This window comes from Galeopterus variegatus, unplaced genomic scaffold (genome assembly GCF_000696425.1).
Source record: "Galeopterus variegatus unplaced genomic scaffold, G_variegatus-3.0.2 Scaffold5946, whole genome shotgun sequence".
Taxonomy (NCBI): domain Eukaryota; kingdom Metazoa; phylum Chordata; class Mammalia; order Dermoptera; family Cynocephalidae; genus Galeopterus; species Galeopterus variegatus.
Window position 1 is genome coordinate 40,015 of NW_007732057.1, and position 11,501 is coordinate 51,515.

Below are 11,501 nucleotides of genomic sequence, written 5' to 3' on the forward strand. Positions count from 1 at the left end.
CTTGTTGCCTGATAACTAAAGAGAATTATATCTCTTTCAAATATACTATTTTAAAATCTGCTATGTTCTTAGTAATGTTAAAAAGCAATATTTGGATCAATGTGTGATATGGATTTTTGTAGATTTTTCTACTCACTGAGGCATGCAGTCAATACCTAATTTCTCTAGGGGTATACTGCATTTAACATATTGAGCTTTTTAAATACTTCAGACCTGTGCATTGAGTGTATAATACCTATTTTAATTTGACATCATTGATGACCATAAAATATGATATCTAAATTGCATTTTAAATGTCCATTTGTTTATGTAATATATTCAATATCAAGGAAAGAAAATATATTACATCTTTTTTTATTTTGCCAATTGCTACAGTATACAAAATTCAAGTCATGTTATTTCTTGCATGGTTTCATTTCTCTTTAGCTCTCCAACTTATAAAATATATTTGAAATATATTTTCGTGTTAACAGACTTGGGGAAGTGACATGGTTTACACAATACTTATCTTTTTAAACAATAATTCAAAAAAGGGAACCCATTTTCCTGTTATAAGATACTAAGGCGAACCACTAAATTATTGATATGATGTTCGATTTGTTAGTAGTCAGGAAAATATACTGTTGATTTCTTCTTTGTTAATGCATAAACAATAATGAAGACTATTCCTTCTATATGGCACATACCCATTTTTTACAAAAGACATCACTTTCAAAGTCTCGATGTACGTTTTGGGCTTTTAGTTGAACTATTTGGTTAAGGATTAAGATCCTTTGCTCTGTTCAATAACTTTTTCTAAGCTGCAGACAGTAGTGTTTCACACACAAAATACTAGAGCTTAGAATTAAGAAATGAGAAGGTATTGAAAAAATGGGAGACCGGGTTTAATATTTTACTTGAAATATGACACATCGCATTCTACTTTCCTAATATCCTTTTTGAAATTGCAGTAAATCGTGGTCACCATAAAACTGTTCAGCTCTTTACACATCTGAATTGACAAAATACTGAATTACATAGGTTACCAGTTGGAAAACTAAGAATAAACTTTAAATTTGTTATGCAGATAGTCACCATTCACTTCTTCAGGTGAGCATCTCATGTAGGTGTTTTCCACTTTCTTAATGTCATTTATGAGCACATATACCAATACTTTGGGCATTTAAACCTGTCTGTTTGAGGCAAAAGTTTTCAAGTTCACTTTATTTCCTACCGATTCCTATTTTTACATACTCCATAATAGTACTCTATAAGAAATAAAACTAAAAGAAAGCACTTCAGGCAAATAATCAGATCCATCTTGGGATTAACATTTATACTTTTAATTTCCTCCCAATTCCTTTTTCATCTCATTGGTGAATTGGGTCCAGTTATCTTACTCCAGTTTTTCTTTAGAATAAGGATCAGTTCTCAAATGTAACTTCTCTCTTGTTCTTGTACCAGCTTGGAAGGACCATTTAACACTTCATAAAGACTTATAAATATTTTAACTAGAGACTCTTCTTTATCAGAATGAAGTAGCTTGAAATAGTTTCATAAAAGAATGGTTGCATGAAAAACTTTGTCACAATACAGCTTAGACGCTGGGATCTGCTGCTTGTTTGTTCCTTGCCAAAACAGCTACCTTTGTGTCACTATATCTTTTAAGTTTAAAGTTAAATGTCTGCTTCAAATACAAGGGTACTTCCAAAAGTTCATGGGGAGATTCATATTCTCCTTTAATTCTGTTTTTCCATGAACTTTTTTTTTTTGTGACCGGTAAGGGCATCGTAACCCTTGGCTTGGTGTCACCCGCACCACGCTCAGCCAGTGAGCACACTGGCGGTCCCTATATAGGAGCCGAACCCGCGGCCTCGGCGCTTCCAGCGCCGCACTCTCCCAAGTGAGCCACAGGGTCGGCCCCTTTCCATGAACTTTCTGAAGCACCCTCAGCCTTCCCTACCTAGAAGTCGCGTATGTAATGTTTGAATGATGGAGGACAAGTAATTATTAGATTAAGCACGGGCTTCGGGTTCTGAAAGACTTGGATTCCAGTGCTGAGCTCTGTCACTTTTTGCTGTGTGATATCGAGCAAGTTATTTAACCTCTCCGAGCTTCTATTTTCTTATCAACAGGATTAATGATATTTACCTTATATTGTTTGAATGATTAAATGAGATCATAAAAAGCAGGTAGAGTGCCTGGTACAATAGCAGCTCTCCATAAATCACATTAATAGTTTTTATTTTAGTTGTGCATTCATTCTACTGTCAGCTGTTTCTGGAATCTGCTTTCTAGTGAAATAGAATTTAGGTCCCCACCTGTGCCTGTTTTTTTAATTGTTACTCTTGGCAATACTTTATAATTTAGAAATGTTGAACAATTGAGAACACCACAGGCTTTTAATGAAGAGTAATTTACATTGTTCCATATTTATAAGTTCACAAAAAGTTAGATTTTAAATAATATTTAAAAACTAACTTTAGACAGTGTTATAACACCAAGGGTAAGGGTTTGGAGCCCTGTACCAGCCAGCCACCAAAAAAAAGAAAAAGAAAAAAAACTAACTTGAGAAAGTTTAGAGGAAAATATTATTAATAACTAAATCTCATTACATTTCCAAATAATAATAAATAAAAGTTTGATTTGGGGGAGAAATCTATATGAAAACATAGTGCTAATGATTATATTAATTACCAAATGCAACAGAAGAACCTTATGCATTACAATAAATTATACAGATATATGACTCAGAAACAAAACAATCCATCATATATTTTCTATCCAAGTGAATGAAAATATATTAAAAAGAAATATATTGCCCAGCATCATCGAATTTTGGAGCTAAATATGTTTGTGGATTCCTAGTCCAGGGCTCTTTTTATTTGCTGCTTCACTTAGCATGTTTTAAAATGATTTTGAAAATTGTATAGTGAAAGAAGCAACTTTCAAATTAAAAGGTTTTTTTACAGTTAGATATTAATAGTCCTATTCAATTATGATCAACTTTCATGTAAATTATATACACACATAGATTCTAATATTGTCTTCTAGAATATTTGTTTTTTAATTAATTTAACAGGTAAATAAAATTACTCTCCTGTGTACAGTGCTGAAAGTAGACATAATCACTGGTAGAGTCTAAGATTTTAACTTCCCTAAAACAAACAAACTTTTCAATTTGTTTCTCTGTGAGAGAATTTCAGGGAAAGGTGTGTACTCAGAAACATTTTTAATGCTTTTATCTCACTCTTTGATGATGGGAAAGGGTGACTATTGGATGTTCTTTTTAATATTTCCTGTATTTCTGTAGAACCTAATGAAAACAGTGGTAAAATGTTTACCTAACCATAGTTATTAATGTATATTTGCAGTAAAAGGAAATAAGTAAAGGATTGAAAAATGTGATCATTTATTTTAATTAGGTAAGGCCATACTATAACAGTGAAGTAAAGTTAATTCTCAAAGGGCTATTTCAAATGAAGACCAGTTTATGAAAGATGGGCTTCAGAAATCTAAATGACTTGTCATTACTTACAGCTTCATATCAATTAATCCCTCAGTTGGGGGGTGGGGAGAAGTGGCTGGGAAGGTTCATTCCTTTTTAATTCTGATTGTTTTTCCTCAAGGGCCTCTTGTGTCTAGCCTATGTCATCCAAACAGGGGCCAGAATATCATTTTTGAAAATTAGAGGATGTGAATTTTTTTTAAGTCATGATAATCGGGAATTGCCATAATGGAAAAGAGACTTGTGAACACATCTGTACAAATGGAACCATTCCATTATTAATGGAAGATTTATTACTGAAGAAATCACTACAGAACAGTGTGTTGGAGATTGTGTTTTCATTTTAATATGAGAGCCAAGTCTTGCATTAGGACATTGTTGAAGCTTGTACAGAAAGTAAACGGCACCCACGGGACTGTAGCATTCTGTTAGATTGAAGGGCCTTTAATAATCCAATACTCTAATAGCAGTTAAGATAGAGTATGTGTAAGAGCTAATCTTGTCTTCTGCTTTTATAATAACTTATGTATGGTAACCAAAAGTAGTTATGATGTGCTGGCAGCATTGTTCTTAGTAGATGACTTTTTAAATTAAAAACTAAGTTCGCTGACTGACTTTTCAGAGTTTATTTAATGAAAGATAATAAAATAGGATACCTGTTTACAGCAGGTTTAACAGCCACATATTGCTCTTAGGAGATTATATATCCCTACGCAGATGGACATTCAAGTAATGGTAGAAATGTAAATACAAGCCTATTGTTTTATAGCAATTTGGAATGCTTATAAAAATGAGCTTATTTTATGGGTATTTACTAGTGTTTTAATCGTTATTTCAGTGATTTGTTAAGTGTCAGTTACATTCGACATGTTTCTTAGGTTTCATTGTCCATATTTTGATATAAGGCACTTTAAAAATATATAAAATGTGATGAAGTTAGTCTGTAGCATTTAGCAGTTGGATATTTACAGGGGCCTAAAAATATTTTTTTAATATATTTTTCATGAAAAACCATCTCATATTAAATTTTGAAAGCCTCTGTTTGGCTTCAAAATCTGCTCCCACCATCTCTTTCCCCACTCCTCCTACCATTGCCTCATTTATATATTTTTTATTCAGGATATGCGACCAGAATTTTAGCTTGGTACTGCTTATAATCAAAAATATGTAAAATCTTAGAACTGTGTATCCAAAGCAGTAGACATATTTTATTGCATTTTTATGTCACTGAAAAATCTTAAGACAGGCCTGTTTTTTAATACTGCACACTAGATGGCAGTTTTGTCATGTTCTTCCAACTTCAAGTACAACTAGTGTGAGTGGAACAGGAAAGGCCATCAATGTTTAGTCTGCGCTCAGAGGGTCTCTGCATGACCAATGCAGACCCCATGGACTTCCTGGAACATATGTTAGCAATTTAGCTGCAGACATTTATTTCTTTGTTTTACTGCTTGGCTCTTTGAGAAAGTGTTGGTGCTGGGTTATGGGTTGTCTGGATCATGTCAGAGGCCATGGGGATCAAGTTCATGTGACAGGCCAGACTAAGGAAAGATGAAGTTGGAGGAGGTGAGGAAACTGACCCTTACTTTCAACAGCAACAAGTCACTGCCTGTCTGTGGACTGGGGCCAAATGCCTGGGTGTTTGAGTTTTACTCCAGCTGAACAAACAAAACACTTTGCCCATTTGACTTTTTCATATTTCATCAATAGTAGTTCACTCAAAGATTTTTCTGTTTTTCAAGAATTTGCTTATCCTTCATCTTTCTCTCTTAATACTTACTCCTATAGCCCTGTCCAGACGAAGTGACGTTGAAATCCTTGGCTACTGCATGCTGCGGTGGTTTTGTGGGAAACTTCCCTGGGAACAGAACCTGAAGGACCCTGTGGCTGTCCAGACTGCTAAAACAAAGTACAAAATTTCAAGTATTCTGTCATTTACTACAGCAGGTCTGAAGGGATATATTAAAGGGAGCTAATATGGCAGTGAAGGTTGCTATTCACCCAGTATGACAACCAAAGCAGTTTTCTTTAATTTGAAAATTTTTTTTTAAAAACCAAACAACTAACAGACATAAAATGCATTAAGATAACATCTATAAAATCACATGTACTTGAATTACAATGCAAAATATAAAGTGAAATGTCTGTTCCTTTACATGGTATTTTCCAAAGTTTAGATTCTAGATGGTGGGATTTTCAAGGAAGAATATTTTTAAATTAGCATTGTACAAGTATATGAAGGTAGTCTGACCTTGGTGTGATTGATATTAACTGTGCAGAGCAACAATGTGAAATGGGACAGATAGTACTTATATTTTTCAGGTGAGAGCAACATAACTCTTATTTTTGTCTTTGAGGAAGTGTGTTTTGTTTCTTAAGAAACAAGCCAATTTATTATATGAGCTGTTTATCTGAAATAATCTTGCAGCCACATAAACATTTTTAATATTCCACATTCAGTTTTTATCACCTAGATTCTGTTAGCATAAGAATTACGTCAGAGTAAGAACTGAATGTGTTACTGTTTCACGTTCTCTCACTGATCAGGCCTAGGAAAAAGTCAATTAAATGTAGCACAGAATAGCCAGTTTTCTGTTATGGACCAAGATATGCTCAACAGTAGCTATCCACAGATACAATGTCACAGTTGAAAAAGGCAGCTAAGTTTTAAGTAGGACATGTCACAACAGAAGTGTACAAAAATGGGAGGTGGAGGGGTGACTGATCCATAGACTTCAATCTTCAAATTTAGTGTGGCATCAGTTCTTTTTTTTTTTTAGTTCTTTTTTTTTTTTTTTTTGTCCTTTTTGTGACCGGCCACACCGGCCATCCCTATATAGGATCTGAACCCACGGCGGGAGCGCTCCTGCACTCCCAGCGCCGCACTCTCCCGAGTGCGCCACTTTTTTTTTTTGTCCTTTTTGTGACCGGCCACACCGGCCATCCCTATATAGGATCTGAACCCGCGGCGGGAGCACTCCTGCACTCCCAGCACTGCACTCTCCCGAGTGCGCCATGGGCTCAGCCCATCAGTTCTTAATAGAAAGGCTACCTTGCTGAATCAGAATAATTCCGATTACATTTGTAAATACTGACATATTATGTGAAATATTTCTCCACTTAAATCTTGATTATCCTAGTTCCTTACCCAAAACTAACACATTTATATGTTCATAGTAGATTAATATTAGATTTCAATATTAGTCAGTATTAGAATGATCTAATCAGTTATTTACTGCAGTGATTGATATGTCCATATTTACCTTCAGGTTACTGACATTTTTCATGGGATGGGTCAAGTCAAAGCACAGTAATAGACATATAAGCAGTTTTGGTATCCAATTTTCTAACTCAGTTTGCATAATTTGTATAATGTACTTTATTTAAAAGGCTAGAGTTTTAATTCTAATGATTATCTGTATGTTTTTCTTTTAATAAGACTTACTTAAATGGTTTGTTTTAGTCTTGTATTATATGCATGTATAGATGCATTTGTTATAGGTAACTATAATGAACATATCTACATATGTATAGTCATGTATAATAATAGGGTATCATATTAAATAATAAAATATAATGCTAATAAACATAACCTCCATTTACATTTTGGGGACTCTTACTACATATGTTAATATCTTCATTTTGATTTAATAATGTAAACCTATAGACCAGTAAAGCTAATATCATATTATGAAGTTAAAATTTAGATAAACTGTAGACATATTCAGACTTCATATAGTATATAATACATAATCATAATTTATTCAACTTGCTGAGAAGGTATAACACTGAATTTCCACATAAGGGCATGACTGCATATTCTTCCATAACACTTTATCTCCCTTATGCCCTTTATTTCCCTGACATAGGGTTATATTAGATCAGTGCACTTATTTTTGCTGTTCTGCCTGTGTATGAGTTTGTGAATCACTCACTGATGTCAGTCATTTTAGTTGAATGTTTGTATGTTTGTGGCTAAAGCAACTTAAGAGAATTGTACTTTTTCAGTCTAAAACACTAGAAAGTATTTACAATGGTTTTTTAGGGTTTTTTTGGTATTTCTTGTTAACCTATTTAGTCATAGGATAACATAAAACACTGGTCAAAGGAGAACAATATACCTAAATGTTTGAATAGTTTACACCTCTCCAATGGTAAATACCTGAGGAAAAATATCCTGAAAATCCGGATACAATTTTTTAAAGAAAAAAACGACAAATATCCCTACTTTGCATTTCTACATGTGCAAACTTTGAGTTAAGTCATTTATACTATTATTCTACATTGTTTAGTTTCTAGGCGATTGACATAAATTTGGTCAATGGGAATTGACCCCCACTTCTACCTACCTTCCCATTCATTACAAGTGGGTGGGGAAAAAAAAAAAAAAGGATTGAAAGTCACAATTTTGGTAACCTTCTGACACAGAATTAGAGTTGTTTTCTAATCAAAACAATATGAATCAAAGGATTGAAAACAAATTCATTGTGTTACTCTATTTTGTTTTAGCCTGTTGGATGAGCTCCCTGAGTCAGTGCTTAAATGGGCTCCTTCTGGAAACAGTTGCTGTGAGTCAAATGATAACTTCTACCTTCTCTTTTTTGTAGCCTTTGCTTAATCTGCCCACTCCTGTTCCCATCAGGGTGGGAAGAAACTCTTCAGGGTTACAGATAGGTTGCTAAAGAAGAAAATGTTTAGATCATCTTTGACATTACAACACAAGAACCCTATTAGAAGATATTTAGCTGAAGTTCTAGGCTTTGCTGATAGCATTTTTTAAAGATACCTATTTAGAGACTCATGCATAGATTTAACAGTTAACTGCATCTTGTATTTCTAGAGTTGAAACTTCCTATTTTTATTCCTCTATATATTGATGAAAGAAGATAAAGTTGACCTAAGGAAGGACTGCTTTCAGGCAATAATTTAAAAAGCCACGTTATTAAATACTTGAATGCTGTTTACACCTGAGTTACACTGTTACTGAACAGCCAGCAAACATTTTTTCTTCTTGGGATTTGGAGATATATTTCATAAATAGTTGTCTCTTTCAAGTTAGTACAGACTTTTTTGGAATTCTTTAACTGACAATAATATCAATATAAAATAGTAAGTCAATTCAGATTACCCAAGTTCCTGTCATTTGTATATGCATGCATGACATATTATTCTGCACTAATTTAACAATTGAGTTAAATATAAGATCATCTTATAGAAAAGAGCCAGCTCCTGCTGTCACGTTTGCTTTTTCTCAGAGTAAATCTTGTTCTCTATTTAAACACTGGGCAATCTCAGAGTTAGCTTTTAGCTGACTTTTGAAAGTGGATGTGTACACTGACCCTCTAACTAAGGTCAAATAGCATCAGTTTCCATCTGAAGAGCTGAAAAGTAGGGTTGTGATTGTAAACTTACATTCACAGTCTTTTGACTAGAAATGAAAATTTTCATTTGCATGGGAAACAAAAAAGGAACTAACCAGATCTACTTCCCACCTCCATTTCTTGATTCCCATAAGTCTGTCCCCATGTGAGTCTTCTGCTTTCCCCTTTCTGTAGTACTTTTCTTCTGATGGAGGGGCTCAAACAGAAGAGATTCTTATTTGGGGAGATGGGTTGGAAGATGAAAGTTTTGTTTTTATAACTGCATTAAATAACTTGGTCAAAACGACAGTACTCTTTTTGACATTTTTATCAAATAATATGGTTTATGTTTTGCTCAGTGGGACAGAAAGAGAGATGGGGAGATGTGATTTCTTTTTTTAATTCTTTTCTTCCTTACCTTTCTTGTCCCTCCTGCAGAAAAGGTAACTGTTCAGTTTAGGATTAGAAAAGAAAGCCCAGGTGCGCTGCATTGTACAAGATAAATGCTCATGGGACAGTGTATATTCTGTGATATTTCTGTTGTTAGATATAATTTTTTGTTTTGTTTTGTTTTGTTTTTTGACCTGTAAGGGGATGGCAACCCTTGGCACGGTGTTGTCAGCACCACACTCAGCCAGTGAGCGCACCGGCCATCTCTATATAGGATATGAACCCGCGGCCTCAGCGCTGCCAGCGCCACACTCTCCCGAGTGAGCCACAGGGTCGTCCCTGTTAGATATAAGTTAAGAAGATATGAGTCATACAAGAAATCTAGGTGGGAGGCACACATGATTCCTCATAGTACACACCATTTGAGTCTATACTATTGTTTATAAAATGCAGATTTCTATTTCTAAAGCACAAAGTGCTGAAACTTTAATATTAGGTGAAAATCTTTTAAGTTCGGAGATTGTGCTTAGGAGAAGCGCAATGATGAAAATTAAAGAATCTGATTTACAAGTTTTTTTACTAGGACATTTTATAAAATAAAACAGCCAGGAAGTTTGTAGCATTCATGTACGACTCAGTGTAATGACAGTAGTTTCAAAAGTTTCTATCTCTTGAAATTATAGTAATGATACTTAATATTTCACTAGCTTAAAAAGCAGATAATTCAAGAATATCATAATTTCATACTACTCAAAGCATTTTGTTTTATAGCCCTGGAAATATGCTAGTAAATTAAAAAATGTACTTAATATAATAAATCCAGATCTTGAGAGGCTAACATTTTAACCAGTACTACATCACAATAGTGTAAGCTTCAGGTTTGTAATAATAAATTTACAATGGAGATGGCTCTTTTCATTTTTTTCCTCTCCTACCTCATTTTTCCAAACCCCAGTCCCATGAAGGCTTTGCAGCACAGCTGCTATCAGTTGGTAAAGTGCCAGGAGGTTTCCATTGTCTTGTAACAGTGATTTGTTCCTAACCTATTCAGCTCTCTTCTCTGTTGGAGATATTCTGGTTAATGGAATTGCAATATATACTAAACTTTGCTTACTAACCTTCAAAGGACCATAAAACAACAGAATTTTTGTATTAAAATGGTAGCAAATGTACTGTAATCTCTTTTCCTTTTTGATCATCCAGTCAGGAATTGGATGCCCCAATAAGGGGCCCAGAAAATACCAGTTATAAATGTGGTGATAAAGCAGCAGCACTTGCTAGTTAACAGAGATCTAGTTGGCTGAATGCTAGAAACAGAATTTGATATATCATAAATTAGAGGGGAAAAAAGTAGGTTCATAATTGCTCTGGTATCCCCAGTGGGGGGGGGGGGGGGCAAAGAGATCTCATTTTAATCACATTAGCTTCATGTTCCTAGAAAACAGCTCTGTTCTAGATGGTGTAAAATGGTCACTCTGACTTTAACAGGGAGAAAGGGATGATAGGGGGGGGGGGGGGAGGCAAAGAGATCTCATTTTAATCACATTAGCTTCATGTTCCTAGAAAACAGCTCTGTTCTAGATGGTGTAAAATGGTCACTCTGACTTTAACAGGGAGAAAGGGATGATGGCTATTCCCTTTGGAATTTTTCCCTGTAGGGAGTAAAACCCAGTGCCTCTGCAGTTCTCCACTTGAATGGAGGTGGGCCTGGACGGGAAGTGAAGGATTACTAGGAAGCCACTCCTGTCAACCCATGAAGCTTCCCAGACTTTCCCACCATAGGATATAAAGAACTGAGAGAGAAAGTAAGAAGTACTTGTGTCTGGGTCAGTAATACGTTTTTGAAGGGGAAAGTTATGCCTAAACATCTCTGTGAACAGGTGAAAACATGGCATTTTAAAGTAATGTACGATATTATCACTACTTCTGTCCCAATTTTAGATTGAACCTTCACTTGAAACAAAAATGCAAACTACAAACATTTTAACGCAGCTATATTCATAACTTTTGGTTACTAATTCTACTTGTATTTAAAAGTTGAGGGCTGGCCAGTTAGAGCCCAGCGTTGTAGCACCAAGGTCAAGGTTTGGATGCCTGTACTGGCCAGCTGCCAAAAAAAGAGAAAGAAAAGTTGGTAGTTTGAACATTTTTGGGGAGGGGGAGGTTTACTATGTAGTTCTAGTGAAACATTATTTTATGTTAAGAGAAAAAAATAAAAGGTAGCAAGTCTTCTTTTTACTGCTCTAAAGTCAAAAATACTGCTG

The 11,501-nt window shown here is 34.8% G+C and overlaps 1 protein-coding gene across 1 annotated transcript in view; it reads left to right on the plus strand.

Annotated features, from left to right (window-relative positions):
- VRK2 (vaccinia related kinase 2) overlaps positions 1-11,501 on the plus strand; it is a 72,720-nt gene that overhangs the window by 39,100 nt on the left and 22,119 nt on the right. The window contains exons 7-8 of the mRNA XM_008590253.1: positions 5,276-5,396; positions 7,997-8,055. Of these exons, the coding sequence (XP_008588475.1) occupies positions 5,276-5,396; positions 7,997-8,055 (180 nt within the window). The remainder of the gene's footprint in view (positions 1-5,275; positions 5,397-7,996; positions 8,056-11,501) is intronic.